Genomic DNA, 27,994 nt, shown 5'->3' on the forward strand with positions numbered 1-27,994 from the left:
CCGTGTACTCTGGATGCCATTTTAGTGGATGACCCAGGAGCAGCTGCTCGCATTCTTCGTTTTATCCACTTGACAAACCTGTCTAAGGGCATTTGGTTTTGCTGTTTTCTTTTGATCCCTTGCCTGTTAATGTGCCTTTCACAGTGTTGTACTTTTTAGTTGCTGTTTTAACATCATGCCTTGCAGTGCATTCATAATTTAGTTTGGGCTAATGACCACTGTAGTTGTGCGCCGAAAAAAATAAAATAAATTAAAATAAATAAATAAAAGAAAAGTGTTTCGTAACATGTGTTCTATCACAGTACCCACAGCAGCTTGTATCCTAGCCTTCAGTTCGTTGACGTCAGCAACTGGTGCGACGAAGACTCTGTCCTTGATATAGCCCCAGACAAAAAAGTCAAGGGGCGTAACGTCTAGAGAGCGGGGTGGTCAGGGTGTTGGACCGTTCCTTCCAATCCACTGATACGGAAATGTTTCATCCAGGAAATCATGCACTATCAAAGCCCCACAGTTGGAATTTTTAAATATGTCTGCTTGTGTCTGTATATGTGTGGATGGATATGTGTGTGTGTGCGAGTGTGTACCCATCCTTTTTTCCCCCTAAGGTAAGTCTTTCCGCTCCCGGGACTGGAACGACTCCTTACCCTCTCCCTTAAAACCCACATCCTTTCGTCTTTCCCTCTCCTTCCCTCTTTCCTGATGAGGCAACAGTTTGTTGCGAAAGCTTGAATTTTGTGTGTATGTTTGTGTTCGTTTGTGTGTCTGTCGACCTGCCAGCACTTTCATTTGGTAAGTCACATCATCTTTGTTTTTAGATATATTTTTCCTTCGTGGAATATTTCCTTCTATAAAACCCATTATTAAATATACACTGCTAGGAAAAAGGTAACGCATCGTTTTAGAGGTTTCCAGTTCTGAAAAGATTTATTTTTTGCGACAGTGCATATGGAGTACATGAAATGTTTACATTTACAGATCAGTAGCAAAAGTGTTTCTGAGGTACTGAGTATCGATCCACGCTGAAATACCCATATTGATACGTATGTAGCCTCCATGCTCCCCCCGCCCCCTTTCCTTCTCCCACCCCCCTCCAGCAGACTCGAGGCTCTTTTGTGATTTTGTGCATGGCACACCTGGGGCCTCTAGCTATTACTGCCCATTCTTCCTTCACGGGCTGCACTTCCTTCCCCTGCCTCTCCCTCTCCCCCCTCGATGCTCCTCCTCTGCCCCCTCCTTCCCCTCTCTCGATGTTCTTATTTATGAGAACCTGGCTACCCGCCTGGTATCTTGTACTCGTTGCGGGTTTGTTCCCCTTGCCTTTTCTTTTTCATCTTTCCTTTTTGGTGTTTTTGGTCCTCCTTTGAGATTTGACTTCCTCTTCTAAATTTTCACTGCACAGTGTGAGGCATTTGGGGAAGAGCTCCCTCCCTGGCATCTACAGTGCGGATACCATTCCGCACCATAACCCACGTCCGCTCTGCTAGGTTCCCGGCACGTGTAGTCAGTCTGTGTGGTGGGTTTACGTACCCATCTGGGTATCTGGGTGAGCCCCTTGACAACACAGGGATCACATGTTGCCTCTCTATGCGTGTCTAGGAGTGGTTGTCCGTCATTCCAGAGCATCAGAGCTCCTGGAAATGGCACTGCACCTGACAGTCCTCGTCGTGGCCGGACAGTGTCCGCAGGGAGAGCCCCCGATAGGAGTGGGTGCTATTGGAAGGGTGCTTTGGATATGAAAAGCATTACGCCCCAAAAATCTGCCTGTCGTCTTTTAGGTTGGCAGTGGATCATTTATTGCTGCTTCTTACGACCCAGCAGTGTTCCCTTCCCTGGCTACATCTTCGGAAGTGGGCCGGGCTCACTGCCTCAGGGTGAAACACTTTCCCCTCTACCGGGTCTGTATTAGGACAGGTGGGGACCCATTCACTATCACAAAGCTGTTATTTTTAATGAAAACTATTGAAAACGAGGTTGTCGATACGGAGTCTCTCTGCAGAATGCCGGTCGGATTTGCTGTGGATCAAAACGTCTACTGCTGCCCGATCTGCAGCCCTTTGTGCTCGCGACCATCTTGGCGACACCCTGGTGTCCGTTATTCCTAACCGGCCCTTTTATGTGATTAAGGGGTTCATTTTTCGTACGGACCTCGTCCTTCAAACTGACGAGGACCTTCGGGCCACTCTGGGCCAACGGGATGTTAAGTTTGTTTGGTGCGTTCAGAAAGATCGTAAGGACACTCTCGTCAATACCGACACCTTTATTCTGGCATTTGAGGGAGATGTCCTCCCTAAGAAGGTTGAGGCTACGTGTTATCGGTGTGGCGTGAAGCCGTATATCGCGTCATCTGCGAGGTGTTTCTGGTGCTTGGGTTTCGAGCGCACGTCGCTCAAAAGACGAAAGGCTGCTGGGCCTGGTGGGATACCTGTTCGATTTTACACAGAGTACGTGAAGGAACTTGCTCCCCTTCTTGCAGCAGTGTACCGTTGGTCTCTAGAAGAGCGTAGCGTTCCAAAGGATTGGAAAAGGGCACAGTCATCTCAGTTTTCAAGAAGGGATGTCGAACAGATGTGCCATGTCAAATCAACACACCTACTTTAACTCACCCTCTTAGATTTTGCTGAAAGTTGGTATACTGGGCACTGAGACTAAGAAAAATACCAAATCTCAATTTTTTATCTCAAGCCATTCCTGAAATATGGCTGTGTAAAGTTTTCAAAAACCAGCCAAAAATGTGTGAACGGACTTTTTTTAAATTGTTCTAGGAGCTGCCCTAATTGAGCTATAGAACTGGGAAAGGTGTCATTTTGCAGAATTTTGCATGCTCTTTCCAGGGATATACAACAAAACATAGCTTCTAATTAATAACCTTTTTCAAAATACTAATTAATATTTTGATTTAATTTTAATTTTTTACAAAAAGTACATGATTGAAAATTTTCAAAATATTTCAAATCTGGGATGATGATGGGTTCATTGTTAAAAAAAATTATTCCCGACTCTTGTTTTTCCCTAACGGCCCTAGTTTGACCAAATTGACCTTTAACAAACAGGAATTTCTTTAAAATATGCTGAAAGGTAAGTAAAAAAAGAATTAGAAATATCAAAACATCACCTTATTAAACCAAAACTAATCAGCATATTTTATAATTAAGTTGATTGCTTATTTTAATTTCATACAACTTCACTAACAGTATATTAACTGATATAACAAAAACAAGAAATTGAGCATTTAACTACAAATTGAAATAAAGTATGAATAAGTACAAGTATTTACATAATAGTTCTGGTCCATGATGTTTGAAATGGAACTGTTGTTGTTGTGGTCTTCAGTCCTGAGACTGGTTTGATGCAGCTCTCCATGCTACTCTATCCTGTGCAAGCTTCTTCATCTCCCAGCACCTACTGCAACCTACATCATTCTGAATCTATTCTATTAAACAAATTAAATACATAATGCTTGTTTTTGAGTAACAGGTATCTGTAAATAGCTAAATTTGACACAATAGGTACTAACAATAATTTTGAAACAACTTTGTATAAAATATACATTAACACTAACCTGAGACAAAAATTAAGTTTTGAGTTGAAAGCAGTTTCCCAATAAATTGTCTTGGAACTTCACATATTACATTTTAATAAAGCTGACTGGGTTTGGTTTACATCACTTTCATTAAGAATGTATGTTCTCCCTGTCGGAGTAAATGGATTCACTTTTGTGAGAACATCCACAACTGACACCCACAGGACATCTGCATGTGCAGGATAAGAGAATGACTTAGCTGGTTCACACGGATGAAGAAAAGTTATTTTCACTTCATCGAGTTCTTCGTTTTTTTCTAAAATGTACCCGAGCCAACAGTTTCTGCCATATACAGTGGTGACAGCCTGATACATCTTGTAACTTCAGTTTGTCTGGTGATGTAGTTACTTCCCTCTCCCAACTCTGCACATCACCTGAGAAGTATTTGACTATTAATTTTGATGTATTGTTGGGAATGAAAGCGTGAAATTGCTGTGTTCCTTTGATTGTCAATGCCTCTTTAAGTCGGCTTTTTAAGAATATTTCTGAAGCAGTGTAGTATTCTTGAGTGGAATATGCAAAATCAACATTTGTGATATTATCTACTGCCCACTCAAATAGATCTCTTGCGGTTTGGATCTGATTTTGGTATGGCCTCTGCAAACTTGCATGAGCTGCCAGTCTCTTTACTAAACCCCCTCCTTCATCACAAGGCCCTTTCCCATGTGCTGTGGCTGAAAAGTGCCACTCAGCTTTTATGTTGAAGTCTCCCTCATGAATGCAAAGGTTCAGGAAGTTTTTCTTATTTTTATACTGAGCGGCAGAACTGTCAGAATAATAGTATATCTTTTTTGGAATCTTTTGAAATTTATTCGTTAGATATGAAATTAGCTTCTTTTGAAAGGTGTAAACCGCAGTTGTATTGTACTCCAGGCAATCAGAAACAATGACAAAGCTCATACGCTCAATTTTGTCTTCCTGTTTGTAATATATAACAAAAGGATGAATGGTAATCTGTTGTCTTGTCCAGTGGAAACTCTGAGCTTCATCCTGTGGAACTATACTATAATTTTCTGAAAAATCACATATGACAACAAATTCAGATTCCATAAGGTTTTCTCTTGTGGAGTTAAGGAATGTTCGTTGTTGCTTGGCAATCTTACTACAAAATAAATCTATGAATTCTTCAGAAGTTTCCTGAACAATTTCCAGATTACTTTGGTCAACTGACATCCGCTGTCGGAACTGAACTTGTTCAATTAAGTTTTCATGAAAAGAGTCTCTTAAAATTTTACGCATGACAGTTTCTCCTGGGCAGTATTCACAGTTTCCCATGTTGCAATCAACTGATGATGGGTTGCAAAGCATTTTTGCAATGCACTGCTTATAATTGTTTAAGCTGCTGTTTGTTACTGTATTTAGTTTGGCATTTTCTATCATTAATTTTATGTTTTGGTGAGTTGAGCACTCGCAGACAGTGTGTGTGCCACTCCGGCCAGCTAATACACAATGTTTTGGTCTCAACTCAGCAAATTTAGAGAAACCTATTTTTATGTTAGGAAACTTGTCTTTAGAATGTTTGTAAGCTTCTTTAAGGTTACACAAAATAAGTCTTTTTGATATTTTTGTTTTATTTCCACTTGTTTCTGTAATTGTCACACAATCTTTAATACTTGGCATTGCCCTGCTAACTTCATTTTCATAAAATGAATGTACAGTTTTGACAGTTTCTGTTGGTAAACACTTCCCTGGTTTTGGGTTTGGACCTTCCATGAATTTTCTCTCTTTCAAAATTTTTTCGGACTGCCGAACAATGTAATTAGGAGCATTAAATTCCCTCATTATTTTTCCACTTTTCAGGTAAACTTGTAAGAATCATTAGTTTTTTTGCTCTACTTATAGAATTTTTAAAGTTTGTTTTAAGATTTTCAAGAATTCATCAGTATCAGTATCCGACGAAGAAGTTTCAGGAGCAACAAAAAGTTTACGTATCGTTGATTAGATTTTCTTCACTTTTGATTTGGCGTAATGCCTAGATGTTAGTTTTCTCTTGTCAATTGGGGACTCACCTAGTTCTTGAAGTGTTGTGTTAAATCATTCCATGTAGGCTTTCACGGCCGGCGTCTTTATCAGTAAACTCTTCCGGGCTAAGTTGCCGTGGTCGATCTGTAGAACTTCTTCTCCCTGACGTTTCGTTCTCAACTGCGGAGAACATCTTCCGAGGTGAGTCGACGACTGGCTGCTAGGAGCTGGGGCCGCCGCTTATATAGAGATCATAGGGGGCGCCACCACATGTCGCGTGGCGTCGATGTGCAGCTATCTCTGGCTATCGTCTGTTCTCTCGATTGCAGGCAATCGATTGTCACGTGATTGATGCAACGTCGACCGCCATATCTTATCCAATTTTAATCCTTCTTCTTTACGATTAAAATTGTATTGATTTTTGTGGATTTCAATTGCCTCTCTATACATACGTGTATAATAGTGCGACGTCCTCGCTAGCTCGCTTGTTTCACCAAATTTTATTTCGTGATCTCCATCCTTAAAAACATGTTCCGCTACTGCCGATTTGTCGATATGTCCCGAGCGACAGTTTCTTTTGTGCTCCGTCAACCGTGTATTGATGCTTCTTTTTGTAGTTCCTATGTAAACCCTGCCACAACTACACGGAATTTTATATACCCCTGGGGTGGCTAGGGGGTGACGAGCATCTTTTGTTGATCTTAGGCATTCCGTGTAGTTGTGGCAGGGTTTACATAGGAACTACAAAAAGAAGCATCAATACACGGTTGACGGAGCACAAAAGAAACTGTCGCTCGGGACATATCGACAAATCGGCAGTAGCGGAACATGTTTTTAAGGATGGAGATCACGAAATAAAATTTGGTGAAACAAGCGTGCTAGCGAGGACGTCGCACTATTATACACGTATGTATAGAGAGGCAATTGAAATCCACAAACATCAATACAATTTTAATCGTAAAGAAGAAGGATTAAAATTGGATAAGATATGGCGGTCGACGTTGCATCAATCACGTGACAATCGATTGCCTGCAATCGAGAGAACAGACGATAGCCAGAGAGAGCTGCACATCGACGCCACGCGACGTGTGGTGGCGCCCCTATGATCTCTATATAAGCGGCGGCCCCAGCTCCTAGCAGCCAGTCGTCGACTCACCTCGGAAGAGGTTCTCCGTAGTTGAGAACGAAACGTCAGGGAGAAGAAGTTCTACAGATCGACCACGGCAACTTAGCCCGGAAGAGTTTACTGATAATGTTGTGTTAAATGTTTTAACAGCTACTGCAGTTGGGGAGAAGTCAGGGTCTTGGTCTCAGATGATTATCTCTGAGCCAGAAGATTCTTCTTCAACACTTTCATCACGGATGGGCTCTGGTGTATTTTTCAATTTGGTTACATCTTTCCTACATTTATCACAAAACTTGGCACCACATGGTATCTGAGGAAATAATTTGGGCATCCGTGTTGTGACATTTTTCAGTTTTTTTCTGTCTCTAATAAAATGATTTGACTTCTTCAATGGATTACAACACTGCACTCTTACAGCGCTGCACTCTTTGCTTGGTTACATATTTATACAAAAACCACTTACAAACTGTCCTTCAATGTATAGATTTACTTGAAAATGAACTATTAAATATAATAGATACAGACTGGTCAACACAGAGGTAACAATTGATTTGCACTAAAACCACAGTGCACAGTAATGCTGTAGGCACACAAATCCTTAGAAGGTAACAATGCAGACTACATCATCTCAACAATGGCTCCAGTCTCTCAATTATTGTATAGACATCAAGCCCTATGTATACGGTCCTCTACTGACGTACTACCTTAAAGGTCAGTTTGGTCAAACTAGGGCCGTCAGTGAAAAAAAAGAGGCCGGAATAATATTTTTTTAACAATGAACCCATCATCATCCCAGATTTATATTTTGCCATGTGATTTACAACAGTATGAAGTAGTTATAGAAATATTTTGAAAATTTTCAATTATGTACTTCTTGTAAAAAAAATTAAATCAAAATATTAATTACCATTTTGAAAAAGGTTATTAATTAGAAGCTATGTTTTTTGTCTATCACTGGAAAAAGCATGAAAAATGCTGCCTTTCCCAGTTCTGTAGCTCAATTAGGGCAGCTCCTAGGGCAATTTAAAAAAAGTCCGTTCACACATTTTTGGCCAGTTTTTGAAAAGTTTACATGACCATATTTCAGGAATGGTTTGAGGTAAAAAATTGAAATTTGGCATTTTTCTTAGTTTCAGCACCCACTATAAGTATACCAACTTTCAGCAAAATCTAAGAGGGTGAGGTAAAATTTTTATTTAAAGTGTGTTGATTTGACATGGAATGACTCACTTGTAGAATTTTGGAACACATATTATGTTTGAGTATAATGACTTTTCTGGAGACTAGAAATCTACTCTGTAGGAATCAACATGGGTTTTGAAAAAGACAATCGTGTGAAACCCAGCTCACGCTATTTGTCCACGAGACTCCGAGGGCCATAGACACGGGTTCCCAGGTAGATGCCATGTTTCTTGACTTCCGCAAGGCGTTTGATACAGTTCCCTACAGTCGTTTAATGGGCAAAGTAAGAGCATATGGACTATCAGACCAATTGTGTGATTGGATTGAAGAGTTCCTAGATAATAGAAGGCAGCATGGTCATTCTCAATGGAGATAAGTCTTCCGAAGTAAGAGTGATTTCAGGTGTGCCGCAGGGGAGTGTCGTGGGACCATTGCTATTCACAATACATGTAACTGACCTTCTGGATAACATCGGAAGTTCACTGAGGCTATTTGCGGATGATGCTGTATTATATCGAGATGTTGTAACAATGGAAAATTGTATTGAAATGCAGGAGAATCTGCAACGAATTGACGCATGGAGCTGGGAATGGCAATTGAATCTCAATGTAGACAAGTGTAATGTGCTGTGAATACATAGAAAGAGATCCTTTATCATTTAGCTACAAAATAGCAGGTCAGCAACTGGAAGCAGTTAATTCCATAAATTATCTGGGAGTAGGCATTAGGAGTGATTTAAAATGGAATGATCATATAAAGTTGATCGTCGGTAAAGCAGATGCCAGACTGAGATTCATTGGAAGAATCCTAAAGAAATGCAATTACAGTACACTTGTTCGCCCACTGCTCGATTATTGCTCACCGGTGTGGGATACGTGCCAGACAGGATCGATAGAAGAGATAGAGAAGATCCAACAGAGAGCAGTGTGCTTTGTTACAGGATCATTTAGTAATCGCGATGTTCGATGAACTCTCTGTCAGTCACTTAAATGTGATTTGCAGAGTATCCATGTAGATGTAAAATTCAGTGGTCCTAGCTCCCGGTTTCCTATGGCATCAATGTTCGCTCTTCCCCTGCTCACCCTTCCAATTCTATTCTTTTCGTGGCTTCGGGCAGTCTTCCACCCACTGCCTCGCTTCTCTCCGCATGATGCCACCTCTCCTCTCTGTTATCTTCGTCACATTCTCTCCCCACCTCCTACACTCGGTTAGTTCCTCTGCCACAGATTCGGATGGATCTCTTCTGCTGCCCGAAAGCTCCCATCCCTCCAATGGTGTCCTGTTACTTTATCTGCCCACCCTTATAGGAGTTTCAGTACGCTATTAGTTGTTACACTGGTGGCTCTAAATCTGCCGACCGTGTGGGATATGCCTTCGTGTCTCCTGTTGGCACAGAACACCGTCTCTTGCCTGCCATGGGGGGAGGCTATCCCACTGTCTAATAAACTTCGTGCAATCGAGGAGACTCCAACCGTATGTTCTTCTCCCCTCCGCCTCTCCCAGTGGGAATCTACCATCTTCGTATCTGCCGTACTAAGTTGACCCACAGTTTTTTACTCTGCAATTCACTGCCCCATCTTAGTAGTTGAGCCCCCCCCCACAGTGATCCATATTTTTCTGGACTGCCCCCGGCTTTTGGCTCTTCGCACTTAGTACGCCCTCCCACATTGTCCCATATGTTAACACATGACCCTCGAATGGTTATGTGTGTACTCAGCTTTCTATGTGAAATTAGTTTTTCCTCCCAGGCTTAAGTACTAGAATTTTTTACTTTTGAATACATTATGAGAGTGACAGTGATCAATCTGTTACAAATATTTACTATTAAAAACAGTCTTGACCACGATTTATTTATTAAGGTGACCGGTTTCGACTCATCTTTGGAATGGCATCCAACTTCATGGCAACCAGTGGCTCCAAATGGTTCACTAACAGGGCTGTCAAACCGAAGTTCATTTATCGTACATATTTAAATATTTTTAACGCTTCTTAATTGACAATAGCTGTTTAATAAGCTAAGTTTAGTGTGTGGTTATTTTTATTTCTTGGCAATGTTGTTTTAACTAAGAAATTTTACATTGTTATTCGACTTATACCTCATTGGTTAGTAATGACATCATGCCGTCAGAAGTGGGCGGAGCCTCCATTATACGTGCACTGGTTTCTCCAGTAGTGATTCTCCAGCAGAAAGAGGTTCCTACTCAATGGTAATTCATCGTTTTATAGCTTTATAACTTTACGTATTTTCTTTAATGTATGTAGCCCTCTAATTAAAGCTTTGTATATGACTTGTAGGTCTGAAGATGACCACAGTAGTGGTTAAAACCGGTCACCTTAATAAATAAATTGTGATCGAGTCTGTTTTTAATAGTAAATATACTAGAATTTTGCTCTGAAATTGGAGTCCCTCAGTTAGCTCTCGTGTCGGTTGTGGAGGCCTCTACGGGTGGCTACACACTGGCCGTGTTCCCCCCTTTTCCCTATGTTCTGTCTGGTCATTTTTGCCATTTCATTTTTTCCTTTTGTCGTATCTTCTTCCCCTGGTGCTACCTCCCGTCACGATTGTGGTGTTGTGCGGGGGTAGGGAAGGGTCAGTGGCAGTGGCGGTGCCCCAGAGCATTTAGCATCTGGGGCCGTTTCCGCCCGACGCCATCTTGTTTTTTGTTCTTCCTTCTGACCCGACATTCCTTTTATTTCTCCATTTGCCTGTTTCCCCTTCCCCCTCGACTGGACTGTGATGCTCGTGTAGTTCCTCCCTCGGTTTCTGCCACCTTACGTCGTGGCATCGACGACCTGACCGTTCGGTCCCCTCCCCCTACCGGCCGATCGACCTGATTAGCCGACCGACCGCGCACGAGTGGCGATGCGGGCACCAACTCTGGCATCCGGCCAATCGTAAAGGTGGCGAATGCTGTCCTGCAATATGTTACGCTGTTTGCCTTTCTGTTAGTGTAGTTCTGTACGAATGTGTGATTGACAGCTCACACGAGGCACTTCCAGTCCCACTGTATCCCATATGCGAGGTGTATACGACCCGGGACAACTGGGAGATACGGGAAAAACCTGGGAATTTTTTTGTGTGGGAGAAAACTGGGAAAAACTTGAATTTTTTAGAATTCCAAGAATTTTCCATTGTTTTAGGTTATAGACGACTGGAAAAACTGATAGAAGCCGACCTCAGGGAAGATCAGTTTGGATTCCGTAGAAATATTGGAACACGTGAGGCATTACTGACCCTACGACTTACCATACAAGAAAGATTAAGGAAAGGCAAAGCTACGTTTCTAGCATTTGTAGACTTAGAGAAAGCTTTTGACAATGTTGATTGGAATAATCTCTTTCAAATTATGAAGGTGGCAGGGGTAAAATACAGGGAGAGAAAGGCTATTTACAATTTGTACAGAAAGCAGATGGCAGTTATAAGGGTCGAGGGGTACGAAAGGGAAGCAGTGGTTGGGAAGGGAGTGAGACTGGGTTGTAGCCTCTCCCCAATGTTATTCAATCTGTATATTGAGCAAGCAATAAAGGAAACAAAAGAAAAGGTCGGAGTAGGAATTAAAATCCACGGAGAAGAAATAAAAACTTTGAGGTTGGCCGATGACATTGTAATTCTGTCAGAGACAGCAAAGGACTTGGGAGAGCAGTTGAACGGAATGGACAGTGTCTTGAAAGGAGGGTATAAGATGAACATCAACAAAAGCAAAACTAGGATAATGGAATGTAGTCGAATTATGACGGGTGATGCTGAGGGAATTAGATTATGAAATGAGACACTTAAAGTAGTAAAGGAGTTTTGCTATTTGGGGAGCAAAATAACTGATGATAGTCGAAGTAAAGAGGATATAAAGTCTCCGAGTGACCTGTGTTTACATTTAGTGATTTCTCTGTTTCCTATTTGTTTAGTGCTCTCACGTCAAATGAAAACAAGACGGATTTCTGTGCCTAGGAGCTATCAAGTTAATTAAAATAGATTCACGTAATTACAGAAGGCTAAAATATGTTGTTACTTTCAGATTTTATTTTTATTTTCTCCTTTATTGCAGAACAATTAAGTTATTTTTGTCAGTTTGCTAAGGAAATTTGTCTTTTATTAATCGTTTCTGCTGAGGCAGTAAATTTATTTGAACCGAAGTGTTTAATTCCACACTACTGGCTAGTTTCAACTGTTTGCGTTACTTCGAGTGCACGTTTTCGTCTTCCGGCACATATGGCATTATGCCGTAATAAAGAACCAAACGTGAGATAATACAGTACTGGTACTTCGAGAAAATTGACATCCCGAAAGCCACACAGAAAAGCTTAATATCAGGTTGAGGCCTACTTCATTGGGAATCTGGACATACGAATGTGCACTTTAAGGTGACTTATGCATTTTAGTATGGTTTGTGAAATTCCAATGCTCTTGTTTCTTATATGACATAGTAAGATCTTTTAATGTTTCACACGTACAGACATACAGGCTTCCTATGTCACCGTAGCTGCACAAGTGCTGTGATGCCTCTTATCTGGTGCTCTCTGGCAATTGCTGAAACGAATCTGTTTCTAATGGATCATAGGGAAAGTATAGCGAATTGTGGTTTGAAAAGCATTATTTTCAAAGTAAATTTCCTTTACACGAGATGAACGATGTGCAAGAATGTGCAATGAATTTCTTAAATCACAGAGCATTTGTTCTCATTTAAAAATCAATTCTTTGATGATGAGCCATTTAGAAGAATTTTGAGCTCAGAAGATCAGAGATTTATGTCGGTATTAAAACTTTTCTGGCATATTTGTGTGATTTATCTTAGTGTCACATGCTCAAAACAGATCAACATTATATGTGAATGCTTAGCATCTCTTGTAGCTTAGTAATATTTGAGACAAATATTATATGTGGAAGCTCTACTTTTCTTGTAGCAAGACTATGTATATTAATTTAAACCATTAACTTTTCCTGTTTGTGTGTTCACGCTACTTAACAGTGATGTTGTTATTGGGTGACTAGTCATGTATCCTTTCTCAGAATATCCGCTGTCATCGGCTGGCGAGATCACGTGACGTGAGCTATGACTGGCTTTTAGAAAAGTGCATCGCAATCTCGATTTCAGAGCTCCGGAAAGTAACATGCAGTGTTTGGTGGAATTCGAATTTATACTTGCATAATATGCAGTTCAGAACCTGCAAGAGATTTCTTTTCAGCAAGTGTATAACATATGAAGACATGCAGATCGAAGAGGTTGACAGTGTTAAGTTTCTGGGATTACAACTTGATAATAAATTCAGTTGGGAAGGGCGTACCACAGAATTGCTTAAGCGCCTAAACAAGTCTGTATTTGCAGTGAGAATGATGTAAGATATAGGAGAAATAAATATAAAAAAACTTGCATACTTTGCTTACTTTCATTCTATTATGTCATATGGGATCATATTCTGGGGCAACTCATCAAACCAAGCAAAAGTTTTTATGGTGATGTGATAGGAATCATTTGTGGTGTAAATTCAAGATCATCATGTAGAAACGTGTTCAAGTAACTTTGTATTGTAACCACTGCTTCTCAGTATATTTATTCCTTAATGAAATTTGTTGCAAGTAATCCATCTCTATTTCCAGCCAATAGCTCAATACATAGTATCAATGCTAGGAATAATAACAATCTACATAAAGAGCTAAAATTAATTACCTTTATTCAAAAGGGGGTCCAGTATTCAGGAACACACATTTTCAATAAATTGCCAGCAACCATTAAAAACTCTGTTTCAGATAAAGCACGGTTTAAACAGAGTTTGAAAGACTTTTTGATAGGCAACTCCTTCTACTCTATAGATGAATATCTTAACAGAGATTGTTAAGCCAGCTTAAGTAAAACTGTCTGTTATTTCAGTTTTGACAGCACTTGGTCACAGTAGTCAAGATTAAGTATTTTGTGTATGAGAAATTTATTAATAGTGCACAACAATGTTTCATTCTGACAGTGTGTTAATTCTGTAAATATTAGGTGTTCCAGTTTACCACATTGTATTCGCTTATTCTGACAGTCACCTAACAAATGATCGGGTAGTAAGTATTATATGCAAATGTTTTATGTTATACTTTCTGCACTCACGAGAATCATCTCATTTTTTGGGTTGTTGTTGTTGTTGTTGTTGTTGTTGTTGTTGTTGTCTTCAGTCCAGAGACTGGTTTGATGTAGCTCTCCATGCTACTCTATCCTGTGCAAGCTTCTTCATCTCCCAGTACCTACTGCAGCCTACATCCTTCTGAATCTGTTTAGTGTGTTCATCTCTTGGTCTCCCTCTACAATATTTACCCTCCACGCTGCCCTCCAATACTAAATTGGTGATCCCTTGATGCCTCAGAATATGCCCTACCAACCGATCCCTTCTTCTAGTCAAGTTGTGCCACAAATTTCTCTCCAATTCTATTCAATACCTCCTCATTAGTTATGTGATCTACCCATCTAATCTTCAGCATTCTTCTGTAGAACCACATTTCAAAAGCTTCTATTATCTTCTTGTCCAAACTATTTATCGTCCACGTTTCACTTCCATACATGGCTACACTCGATACAAATACTTTCAGAAACAACTTCCTGACACTTAAATCTATACTCGATGTTGACAAATTTCTCTTCTTCAGAAACACTTTCCTTGCCATTGCCAGTCTACATTTTATATCCTCTCTACTTCGGCCATCATCAGTTATTTTGCTCCCCAAATAGCAAAACTGATTTACTACTTTAAGTGTCTCAGTTCCTAATCTAATACCCTCAACATCACCCGACTTAATTTGACTACATTCCATTATCCTACGTTGCTGTGTAAAACCATATCCATTCAAAGGATTGATAAGTTTCACAGTTCTGAGGGAAAGAATACTGTTCCCAGGAAAAAGTGTATTTTTAACCGAGAGATCTGGGAAAAATTTGGGAATTTTTTTTCCTTGTCCGTATATACATCCTGCACCTGAGATTGGAGACAATTCCAGGGATCGTACTGGCCAGGCAAGTTGCTGCACATCTTGCAGAGCTCAGTGTTTCATGGACAGTGTTTGGGTGAGCATTATCCTGTTGGAACAACACATCTCCTTCCTGTTGCAAGAATGGCAAAAGAACAGGTCTGTCATCATCTTGCACATACCGAGTGCCAGTTAGCGTCCCCTCCAGAAACACAAAAGGTCAACAATAGTTGCAGTTTATCACACTGCAGACAATAAAGCCTGGGGTGGGACCAGTTTGTCTTTGACAAGTGCATTCGAGACAGTGCCCACGAGGTCTACATCGTACAAGCAAAGGACCGTCACTCGGGTCCAGGCAGAATCTGCTGTCATCACTGAACACCACGGTGCGCCCTTCCGTCGTCCGAGTGATCCTCTGCCGGCAACAGATGCTGTGACGCGAGTGGAAGACAGGTTAGAGATGTGCATTTTCGCAGTCCCACTGCAAATAAATGGCTCGCAGCAGATCACGTTGACGCATCTGAACTCACGAGCCCTCTTATCGCTGCTGTGGTAGCTGCACGATCTGCCACTGTTGCTCTTACAGTACGGTGATCCCGGCAGGCATTTTGCTGCACTGATGTCGAGAACCTCATCTCTGGGTGTGAGAATGTTCACGTGACCACTGTACCGACATTGTTGTGCAACTGATGCAGCGTATCCAGCTTGTGTGGCAATTCTCTGAAAGAATCGTCCCGCCACTCGGAAGGCCGCAATTCGATCCCTTTCGAACTCACTCTGTCGGTTCTAGGAAGCGTGTGTGGGTCTCCGTGGCATGGTTGCCTGCTTCCTTCCAACATTTGCATCACACTGACAAGGGAACCTCCCCATTGCACCCCCCTCAGATTTGGTTATAAGTTGGCACAGTGGATAGGCCTTGAAAAACTGAACACAGATCAATCGAGAAAACAGGAAGAAGTTGTGTGGAACTATGAAAAAAATAAGCAAAATATACAAACTGAGTAGTCCATGTGCAAGATAGGCAACATCAAGGATAGTGTGAGATCAGGAGCGCCGTGGTCCCGTGGTTAGCGTGAGTAGCTGCGGAACAAGAGGTCGTCGGTTCAAGTCTTCCCTCGAGTGAAATTTTTAATTTTTTCTTTTCAGACAATTATTTTGCGAAGCTGCACAGGTACACAGAGCAGTATTGTTTACATGATCATTTGTCAATTATCAAAGTTCAGACACTCACACATAATCAACTTCATTCTCCAAAATTCCAGAACATGTTTAGATTTGCTTGGACATATGTAGCATTTGACGGTCTACACCAGGAAAAATTTGAAAACGTTAAAAACATATGTTTTGACAGAGCACAGGGAAAACTGTGCAACTGTGAAACTGTTGCATTCATTTGTTGCAGTTCATGTGACAAACTCTTATGTTTTCATCACTTTTTTGGGAGTGATTATCATATCCGCAAGAAAATCTAAATCGGGCAAGGTAGAAGAATCTTTTTACCCATTCGCCAAGTTGTACAAGTTAGGTGGGTTGGCAACATGTTCCTGTCATATGATGCACATACCATCACCAGTGTCATATAGAATATATCAGACGTGTTTTCCTGTGGAGGAATCGGTTGACCTATGACCTAGCGATCAAATGTTCTCGGTTCCTATTGGAGAGGCACGTCCTTTCGTCTACTAATCACACGGTTTTGCGGTGTGGTCACAAAACACAGACACTAAACTTATTACAGTGAACAGAGACGTCAATGAACGAACGGACAGATCATAACTTTGCGAAAATAAAGAAAGTAAACTTTTCACTCGAGGGAAGACTTGAACCGAGGACCTCTCGTTCCGCAGCTGCTCACGCTAACCACGGGACCACGGCGCTCCTGAGCTCACACTATCCTTGATGTTGCCTATCTTACGCATGGACTACTCAGTTTGTATATTTTGCTTATTTTTTTCGTAGTTCCACACAACTTCTTCCTGTTTTCTCGATTGGTCTGTGTTCAGTTTTTCAAGGCCTATCCAGTGTGCCAACTTATAACTAAATCTGAGGGGGGTGCGATGGGGAGGTTCCCTTGTTAGCTTTCTGACTGTGAGCTTCTTCTTTTGTAAAGGGTAGTTACAGATGGCACTCTTGGTAGCTATGCCACTGTGCAGGCTGTTGTTAGATGACGAAACTATTAGTATTGCACCTACTATTCTCCAGTTGGCATATTCTGTCATCGAATAAAAATCAGTCATCTTTCCAGGCATACTAATTTCCTTTTTTGGCAGTGTATGTTACACATAATACAGTAACACATAAATAAAAGAATTTTAATACACATTAAATCACTTTACTGTGCATTATATTATACTTGCTTATGTGAAAATTTTTATATATATATATATATATATATATATATATATATATATATATATATAAAATAGAGGGAAACATTCCACGTGGAAAAAACATATCTAAAAAGAAAGATGATGAGACTTACCAAACAAAAGCGCTGGCAGGTCGGCAGGTCGATAGACACACAAACAAACACACAAAATTCTAGCTTTCGCAACCAACGGTTGCCTCGTCAGGAAAGAGGGAAGGAGAGGGAAAGACGAAAGGTTTTGGGTTTTAAGGGAGAGGGTAAGGAGTCATTCCAATCCCGGGAGCGGAAAGACTTACCTTAGGGAGAAAAAAGGACAGGTATACACTCGCGCGCACACACACACACACATATCCATCCGCATATACACAGACACAAGCAGACATTTGTAAAGGCAAAGAGTTTGGGCAGAGATGTCAGTCGGGGCGGAAGTACAGAGGCAAAGATGTTGTTGAAAGACAGGTGAGGTATGAGCGGCGGCAGATCGAAATTAGAAATTAGCGGAGATTGAGGCCTGGCGGATAGCGAGAAGAGAGGATATGCTGAAGGGCAAGTTCCCATCTCCGGAGTTCTGACAGGTTGGTGTTAGTGGGAAGTATCCAGATAACCCGGATGGTGTAACACTGTGCCAAGATGTGCTGGCCGTGCACCAAGGCATGTTTAGCCACAGGGTGATCCTCATTACCAACCAACACTGTCTGCCTGTGTCCATTCATGCGAATGGACAGTTTGTTGCTGGTCATTCCTACATAGAAGGCTTCACAGTGTAGGCAGGTCAGTTGGTAAATCACATGGGTGCTTTCACACGTGGCTCTGCCTTTGATCCTGTACACCTTCCGGGTTACAGGACTGGAGTAGCTGGTGGTGGTGGGAGGGTGCATGGGACAGGTTTTACACCGGGGGCGGTTACAAGGGTAGGAGCCAGAGGGTAGGGAAGGTGGTTTGGGGATTTCATAGGGATGAACTAAGAGGTTACGAAGGTTAGGTGGACAGCAGAAAGACACTCTAGGTGGAGTGGGGAGGATTTCATGAAGGATGGATCTCATTTCAGGGCAGGATTTGAGGAAGTCGTATCCCTGCTGGAGAGCCACATTCAGAATCTGATCCAGTCCCGGAAAGTATCCTGTCACAAGTGGGGCACTTTTGGGGTTCTTCTGTGGAAGGTTCCAGGTTTGAGGAGATGAGGAAGTGGCTCTGGTTATTTGCTTCTGTACCAGGTCGGGAGGGTAGTTATGGGATGCGAAAGCTGTTTTCAGGTTGTTGGTGTAATGGTTCAAGGATTCGGGACTGGAGCAGATTTGTTTGCCACGAAGACCTAGGCTGTAGGGAAGGGACCGTTTGATGTAGAATGGGTGGCAGCTGTCATGATGGAGGTACTGTTGCTTGTTGGTGGGTTTGATGTGGACGGACGTGTGAAGCTGGCCATTGGACAGGTTGGGGTCAACGTCAAGGAAAGTGGCATGGGATTTAGAGTAGGACCAGGTGAATCTGATGGAACCAAAGGAGTTGAGGTTGAAGAGGAAATTCTGGAGTTCTTCTTCACTGTGAGTCCAGATCATGAAAATGTCATCAATAAATCTGTACCAAACTTTGGGTTGGCAGGCCTGGGTAACCAAGAAGGCTTCCTCTAAGCGACCCATGAATAGGTTGGTGTACGAGGGGGCCATCCTGGTACCCATGGCTGTTTCCTTTAATTGTTGGTATGTCTGGCCTTCGAAAGTGAAGAAGTTGTGGGTCAGGATGAAGCTGGCTAAGGTAATGAGGAAAGAGGTTTTAGGTAGGGTGTCAGGTGACCGGCGTGAAAGGAAGTGCTCCATCGCAGCGAGGCCCTGGACGTGCGGAATATTTGTGTATAAGGAAGTGGCATCATGGGTTACAAGGATGGTTTCCGAGGGTAACAGACTGGGTAGGGATTCCAGGCGTTCGAGAAAGTGGTTGGTGTCTTTGATGAAGGATGGGAGACTGCATGTAATGGGTTGAAAGTGTTGACCTACGTAGGCAGAGATGCGTTCTGTGGGGGCTTGGTAACCAGCTACAATGGGACGGCCGGGATGATTGGGTTTGTGAATTTTAGGAAGAAGGTAGAAGGTAGGGGTGCGGGGTGTTGGTGGGGTCAGGAGGTTGATGGAGTCAGGTGAAAGGTTTTGTAGGGGGCCTAAGGTTCTGAGGATTCCTTGAAGCTCCGCCTGGACATCAGGAATGGGATTACCTTGGCAAACTTTATAAGTAGTGTTGTCTGAAAGCTGACGCAGTCCCTCAGCCACATACTCCCGACGATCAAGTACCATTGTGGGGTGACACCCTTGTCCGCCGGAAGAATGACGATGGATCGGTCAGCCTTCAGATCACGGATAGCGTGGGCTTCAGCAGTGGTGATGTTGGGAGTAGGATTAAGGTTTTTTAAGAAGGATTGAGAGGCAAGGCTGGAAGTCAGAAATTCCTAGAAGGTTAGGAGAGGGTGATTTTGAGGAAGAGGAGGTGGGTCCCGCTGTGACGGAGGACGGAACTGTTCCAGGCAGGGTCAATTTGGATAGTGTCTTGGGGAGTTGGATCATTAGGAGTAGGATTAGGATCATTTTTCTTCGTGGCAAAGTGATATTTCCAGCAGAGAGTACGGGTGTAGGACAGTAAATCTTTGACGAGGGCTGTTTGGTTAAATCTGGGAGTGGGGCTGAAGGTGAGGCCTTTGGTTAGGACAGAGGTTTCGGATTGGGAGAGAGGTTTGGAGTAAAGGTTAACTACTATATTAGGGTGTTGTGGTTCCAGATTGTGTTGATTGGAATTTTGAGGTTTTGGAGGGAGTGGAGCTGGAAGCGGGAGATTGAGTAGATGGAGAGACTGGGTTTGTGTGCAATGAGAGGAGGTTGAGGTTTGTTGGAAAGGTTGTGAAGGGTGAGTGAGTTGCCTTTCCGGAGGTGGGAAACCAGGAGATTGGATAGTTTTTTGAGGTGGAGGGTGGCATGCTGTTCTAATTTGCGGTTGGCCTGTAGGAGGATGCTCTGAACAGCCGGTGTGGATGTGGGAGAGGAAAGATTGAGGACTTTTATTAAGGATAGGAGTTGACGGGTGTGTTGATTGGCTGAGTGGATGTGTAGGTGAAGGATTAGGTGGGTGAGGGCAATGGATTGTTCAGTTTGGAACTGGTATAGGGACTGATGGAAAGAAGAGTTGCAGCCAGAGATGGGAACTTTAAGTGTGAGGCCTTTGGGGGTGATGCCAAATGTCAGACAAGCCTGAGAAAATAAAATATGGGAGTGTAATCTGGCTAGGGTGAAGGCATGTTTGCGGAGGGAATGTAAATAAAACTTAATAGGGTCGTTGTGGAGGTGTTGTGAGGGTGACATGGTACTAGAAGGTGGAAAGTGTAACATGAGGCTGAAATGAAAGTAGATATAAAAATATATGGGGAGAGAGAAAGGTGAACTAGAAAGCAAATAGAGATCTGGTGTGAAAAAAGGCGAAAAAGGGTTGGTTAGAGCTGGGCTATGTTGATCCTACCTACACAAGTTCACTACAGGATATATCTAAAAAGAAAGATGATGAGACTTACCAAACAAAAGCGCTGGCAGGTCGATAGACGCACAAACAAACACACAAAATTCTGACATCTCTGCCCAAACTCTTTGCCTTTACAAATGTCTGCTTGTGTCTGTGTATATGCGGATGGATATGTGTGTGTGTGCGCGAGTGTATACCTGCCCTTTTTTCCCCCTAAGGTAAGTCTTTCCGGTCCCAGGATTGGAATGACTCCTTACCCTCTCCTTTAAAACCCACATCCTTTCATCTTTCCCCCTCCTTCCCTCTTTCCTGACGAAGCAACCGGGGCTTGCGAAAGCTTGAAATTTTGTGTGTGTGTGTGTGTGTGTGTGTTTGTGTGGCTTTTTATTGTGCCTATCTACCAGCACTTTCCCGTTTGGTATTGTATTGACTACCTAGGAGCACGTTAACAACTTCAGTTCCTCTTCTTCCTTTGTTGTTGTTTCCTCTTTTTCTAGTATTCCCTCATTTTCTCCCCATGAAGTCTCTTCCTTTCTTCTGTCCATGTTGTTCCCGATTTTTTTATTTCTTTTGGTTTGAAAGCCTTCCAAATTTAGTATTTTATTTTTAAAACTGTTTCTTTCTGCTATTTCTGATTCTTTGATGCTGTTTCTTTCTGGATCTTTCCTTAGTTCTATAATCCGTGGTGTTGTTGATTTCTTCTTCCAGAAATATAGGAGTACTTGTTTTGTTAGTCTATTTCCATCCATTCGGTAGAGGTGTTCGAAAAGGTTAATCTTCGTTTGGCCATTATGTCAGATATTTTCTCTATATTTTTGTAGATCTCCTCATTGCTTCTTATTTTCCAGTCATCTGCAGTTTTTATTGCACCCATTATTTTTATGATAATCCTTCTTTCCAGTACCTGTAGTCTGTCCATCTTATAGTTCACCGTTAGGCATTCAGATCCGTATAAACATTCTGGTCGTACCACTGTGGTGTAGTATTTTAGTTTTGTTTTTCTAGATATGGATTTCTTGTTGTAAATATTTTTGGTCAAACTGTATACTCTTTCTATTTTGTTAATTCTTACATCCATTGCAGATTTTTCTATATTTGTCATGAATTTTGTTTTTTCAGCTGAAATTTTGAGACCAGTTCTGTTTGCTATTTTTGCCAGAAAGTTTATCTGAAGAACTATTTGTCAAGTTTTCTGAAATTATTGAAAAATCATCTGCAAAAGCCAAGCATTTTACCTTGATTTCATTTGTTTTTCTTCCCAGAGTTATTGGCTCAATTTTGTGATTTTTTAGCTCCGAATTCCAAATCCTTACAATTTTTTTCTAGAACACAATTAAACAATATAGGTGATAAACCATCACCTTGTCTAACATCCATTCTTATTTCAAATGGATGAGATACTTCTCCTATAAATTTGACTTTAGATATTGTATCTGTTAGTGCTTCACGAATTATATTTGCTAATTTTGATTTAACACCAAATTGTCTAATGACCTTATCTATTGTTTGTCTGTTGATACAATCAAATGCTTTCTTGAAATCAATAAATGACACTATTTATTGGTTTGCTGGTTAACATTTTATGGCAAATTATTGACTTTAAGTTAAAAATTTGTTCTGCACAGGATCTTCCCTTTCAAAAACCACCCTGATATTCTCCCAGTTGTTTGTCTAAAGTATCTACCACTCTGTCCAGGAGAATTTTTGATAATATTTTGTTTGCCACTGGCAGAAGTGACTCTCCTCTGTAATTATTGACCAACAGGAAACTTTTCAGTTTTCCAAATGTTCTCAACAAGCAGTTTTAGGTCCTTATGATTTTTGGTTCTGACCACTTCAGTAGTTCTGCTGTAATACAGTCTTCACCGTTTGCTTTATTGTTTTTGAGTGTTTTGATGACTTCCTGAATTTCTAACTCTGTTGGTGGTAAATATTCCTCTAGATTTTTAGGTGTCACTGGAAACTCTAATTTATCTGTTGGAACTGGTCAGTTTAACAGCTTTTCAAAAATTTTGCTAAAATTTCACAATTTTCTTTGTTATTTAATCCCATTTTGCCATTTTCATCTTCGAAAGAAATACTTGGGGGCCTGATACCCTTTAATTATGTGTTTAAAAGTTCTGTAAAAATTTCTAGTATTATTTTTGGTGAAATTTTCTTCTATTTCAATAAGCTGAGAATTTTCGAAGTTTCTTTTGATTTTCCGGATTATTTTTGATGTTTCTTTTCTTTGTTGTCTGAATTGTTCAAGGTCTTCCTCTTTTTTTCAAACATTTCCTTTTTTGAGCACTTTGTATTAGTGCTGCTTCACACTCCTCATTCCACCATGTCTTTTTATTCTTAGCCAATCCTAAAGTTTTCTCTGCTGCTTGAGTTATTTGCACCTGGAGTTCATGCCAATTGTCTCAATTTCTTTTCTAAATGTTTCTATATTTTCTTTTGTAATATTGGCTGTAGTGGTGTTGTATCTGATCACTTTCTTGGTCACCTTTTTTGTTTTAGATGGGAGAAATTTTATTTTAATCTTAGAGAGATAATGATCTGAATCGAATTCCCCATTTCTGACTATTTTAACATTCATAATTTCCTTGATATCCCTTTTAGATATGGCTACGTGATCCAGTTGAAATTCTCCTAGGTTTGGGTTATTATTATTATATACTGGAATGACAGTGCGCACTGCCCAAGGAGCATCTCAAACAAATATTGCAACCATATATAGGAGGTGCTACCCAAAATATCAAAGAATTTCATTGTAAAAATCAGAAAACTATAATTACATCGTAAGATCCTCCATCATCTCCCGAGTATTCACTTTGGGCATGTATGCAACAATCCCAGCATTGTTCCCTTTTTTGGAAGCACTGCTTGAAGTCTGTACAGTGAAGGATGTTCAGGACCTGTTGCGATTCCACTTGGATGTCTTCGGTCAAGTCGAAACACAATTTTCATCCTTGGAAATTGATAGAAGTTGCATAGGGCTACGTCTTTAATTTTTTTTCTCTCACTATTGTCTCACTATTCCCCCCTACCCCTGCTGCTTTGTTTCAGGGTCATAACTGTAGACCCAAGATTTGTCGCATGTTATGACTCTTGATAATAACTTCGGACACTCTCGAACTCTTTGTTGCAGCTCGCTGCATTTCTGAATCCCGAGGTTTCGTCCGTCGATGCTGAGAAGGCGAGGGACAGATTTCACTTGAGATTCATCTCGTGTTCAGTTCATCGCTAGACTTCATTGACATGTATTTGTATGACAGCCCGAGTCTGTTACAAAACGTCCTGAATTGTCTGCCTTCAATCTTCGTGAATTGCATCTCACACACTTTCACTATCATTTCCGGTGTTTGACATGTGGACGGTTGACCGGAATGGTTGTCCTCTTCCACAGATTCTCGGCCTTGCTCGGATATTCTTGCTCGACTCGGTGCACTCTCACCAAATGCCTGTCAGCACGTGGTGGTTTCAGCCGCGGAAGCACTGAAATACATTCTTAAACACAGCACTCACAACTGCACGCATCAAAGATCGTGCAACTTCATGCCACAGTAATTGATGTGTGTACTTTGAGACACACAACTGTGGAATCTCGTACTGGTTCGACCAGTATAATAAAATTCTCTGAAATTTTGGGTAGTACTTCATGCTAATACATAACATATGAAAAATGTGGACCCGTGCTTTCGTACATTTATCAATAAACTGCATTATCACTTGTTTATGTAAGATGATGAAGGTACAGAAAACTTCGCACCTCTGATTTATAGGGGAAAATTACTGAATTTAGTTTGTACCCTCACACCCTGAAACATAAGTTCTCCCTGCATGTACAGTGTGAAACCAATAAGGCAAATTGTGCAGTCACAATCATAACGTTGGCACTGCCGGTTTATGTTTACAAAAGAACAATAAATGAGTAAGGAAGCCAGGTTTGTTCTGCTACTGTTAAGTTAGACCTGTCAGCTACTACTCAGATTATATGAGTGACAACTATGTTGCTGCAAAAATATATTGTTGTTGTTGTTGTCGTCTTCAGTCCTGAGACTGGTTTGATGCAGCTCTCCATGTTACTCTATCCTGTGCAAGCTTCTTCATCACCCAGTACCTACTGCAACCTACATCCTTCTGAATCTGCTCACTGTATTCATTTCTTGGTCTCCCTCTACGATTTTTACCCTCCACGCTGCCCTCCAATATTAAATTGGTGATCCCTTGATGCCTCAGAACATATCCTACCAACCGATCCCTTCTTCTAGTCAAGTTGTGCCACAAACTCCTCTTCTCCCCAATTCTATTCAATACCTCCTCATTAGTTATGTGATCTACCCATCTAATCTTCAGCATTCTTCTGTAGCACCACATTTTGAAAGCTTCTATTCTCTTCTTGTCCAAACTATTTATTGTCCATGTTTCACTTCCGTACATAGCTACACTCCATACAAATACTTTTAGAAACAACTTCCTGACTCTTGATTGTATACTCTTTTGTTTCCTTTATTGCTTGCTCAATATACAGATTGAATAACATCGGGGAGAGGCTACAACCCTGTCTCACTCCCTTCCCAACCACTGCTTCCCTTTCGTGCCCCTCGACTCTTTATCTGCCATCTGGTTTCTGTACAAATTGTAAATAGGTTTCCGCTCCCTGTATTTTACCCCTGCCACCTTCAGAATTTGAAAGAGATTATTACAGTCAACATTGTCAAAAGCTTTCTTTAAGTCTACAAATGCTAGAAACGTAGGTCTGCCTTTCCTTAATGTATTTTCTAAGATATGTCGTAGGGTCTGTATTGCCTCATCTGCTCCAGTATTTCTACGGAATCCAAACTGACCTTTTCTGAGGTCAGCTTCTATCAGCTTTTCCATTCGTCTGTAAAGAATTCGCATTAGTATTTTGCAGCTGTGACTTATTAAACTGATAGTTCGGTAATTTTCACATCTGTCAAAAAAAAAAAAAAAAGAGAGGACAATAAATTTCCTCCTGTTAACTCCTGATGTTATATGAACAACTGTTTTCAGTGGCGGTAGTGAAGTCTTTGATCTCTGTAATTGTAGAGATTCGGCAGGAAATATTTTTGCCAGTAATGATTGTGGCATCCTCAGTCAAAATTTTATATTTCTCTGTGTAAGTAGTAAACATTTTGGAGGAACAGATAAGTTTTCGAGGATGTCATCGATGTTTTTAGGGTTCCGTACCACAATTGGTAAAAACAGAATCCTCAGAGAATCACTTCGTCATCTCACTCGTCGCTTCTCGTTTTTGCAGAGTGGGCAGCATCGAGACCGGCACCGGTCGTGAGAATTAACGACCTGCCAGACGAGGTCCTACTGGAAATCTTCTCCTACCTGCCACTGGAGGACATGGCGCGGAGTGCGCATGTGTGCACAAAGTGGCACATCCTGTTGAAGCGGGAAGGGCAGCTGTGGAGGCGTAAGGAGTGGAGCAGTGGCAGCGTGGGTGCGACGCGGAGGCTCCTCGCGTTCAGCGGGGGCTTCCCCCGGCTGCGTTGCTTGCGACTGCTCTACGACAGCGAGTACAGTATCCGCATTGCCTGGCCCGAAGTGACGGTCCACCTGTACGTCGGCACTCCCTACCGGTGGGAGCCGTACTTCCGGTCCTTCGATACCGAAAGTCTGGTGGTGAGCGAGTTCATAGCGGAGAATATTTCCAGTTACATAGAGTGCGTAGACACGCGAACCCTGAGGAGGATCTGTGTAGCGGAGCAGCACCTGGAGTACCGCCAGCCGCGCAGGGGGTCGTATTTCACCTTCGTTCCTACCAGCCCGCACTACAGCTCCCCGTTGCGGAGCTACGGTCACGCCGAGATGGTGCACTCCTCGGAGCGGTGCTACCCACGTGACGAATTCGGCCCCGACAGAGAGTCGGTCTCTGGGAGTTCGAGCGTGTCGGACGCGTCGGAGACGGAGGGCGAGGCGGACTCGGAGGTGTGCGCGGACGGCTGTGTGGCGTACCCGGCCCTGGAGGTGTTGAACGTGCACTGCAAAAGGCTGTCGCAGCAGCAGCTGCGCCAGCTCTGTGCCCTGGGCCCGCTGCGCGTGCTGCGCATCGAGAGCCGCGGTCTGCGCGACCTGTGGCTGCTGCGCGGGCTCGGCCCCCGCCTCGAAGAGCTGGTCGTCGCCGACTGTGCCGCGTTGGACGTGGAGGACTTCTCGGAGCTGCACGGGCTCGTGCGGCTGCGGACGCTCCGGCTGGGGAAGTGCCGGCTGGGGGAGTCGGTGCTGAGGGACCTCACCGCAGACCTGCCCCACCTCAGCACACTTTCGCTCAACGGGCGAGAACTACTTGCGTGCAGTCAGTGATTTCCCGTAGTGCTCTAGTTCCTTTCCCGCGAGTTCTGTTTCTCGAATGTAATTAGTGATAAATCGTAAATAAATGAATATATTTTTACTATCCCACTGTTCTAAATTTTTCGAGGCCCCGTTGTTATATGAGATTATAACGTCGGAATAGTATCTTTACATTCTAGCAGACTGCAATGTTTCTCTTGAACTTAATGTTGGTGCTTTTTGCGGTATTGACAATATCCTATTTACACTGCTTACACTCTCTCGTGGGATTTTTCCATATCTTGAAACTGTTTCAAAAGTGGTTCCGGTAAACATTTTTTCAGATGAAATTACAATGAAATGAACACCCTTAGCTGCTTACAGGCTTTGACATACGTCAACAGGGACAGGTGAAAATGTGTGCGCCGACCGGTACTCTAACCCGGGATCTCCTGCTTACACGGCAGACGCTCTATCCATCTGAGCCATCGAGGACACAGAGGATAGCGCGACTGCAGGGATTTATCTCTGGCACGCCTCCCGCGAAACCCACATTCTCAAGGTATTGTCCCGCTCTACATTCGTAGTGCCCCCGCTCATTATACTCATTACTCGCGGCACGTTGCCGATTCCCGTAAGAGTTCGGGCACTGTTTGTGCATTTGCACAGAAGAAGAAGATGGTCAAGTGGCCGGTGAGCCTTAACTATGTACACGGTTATTACAAATGATTGAAGTGATTTCACAGCTCTACAAAAACTTTATTATTTGAGATATTTTCACAATGCTTTGCACACACATACAAAAACTCAAAAAGTTTTTTTAGGCATTCACAAACGTTCGATGTGTGCCCCTTTAGTGATTCGGCAGACATCAAGCCGATAATCAAGTTCCTCCCACACTCGGCGCAGCATGTCCCCATCAATGAGTTCGAAAGCATCGTTGATGCGAGTTCGCAGTTCTGGCACGTTTCTTGGTAGAGGAGGTTTAAACACTGAATCTTTCACATAACCCCACAGAAAGAAATCGCATGGGGTTAAGTCGGGAGAGCGTGGAGG

General features: G+C 42.2%; 1 protein-coding gene across 3 annotated transcripts in view; it reads left to right on the forward strand.

The window, feature by feature from the left end:
* Positions 1 to 27,062, forward strand: part of LOC126108578 (uncharacterized) — a 47,721-nt gene extending 20,659 nt beyond the window's left edge. For all 3 annotated transcript variants that reach the window (XM_049913871.1, XM_049913870.1, XM_049913869.1), the window contains exon 4: positions 25,917 to 27,062. In XM_049913871.1, coding sequence (XP_049769828.1) covers positions 25,917 to 26,971 — 1,055 coding nt within the window. In that variant the 3' untranslated portion in view covers positions 26,972 to 27,062. The remainder of the gene's footprint in view (positions 1 to 25,916) is intronic.
* The last annotated feature ends 932 nt before the right edge of the window (positions 27,063 to 27,994 follow it).

This window comes from Schistocerca cancellata, chromosome 11 (genome assembly GCF_023864275.1).
Source record: "Schistocerca cancellata isolate TAMUIC-IGC-003103 chromosome 11, iqSchCanc2.1, whole genome shotgun sequence".
Classification (NCBI taxonomy): domain Eukaryota; kingdom Metazoa; phylum Arthropoda; class Insecta; order Orthoptera; family Acrididae; genus Schistocerca; species Schistocerca cancellata.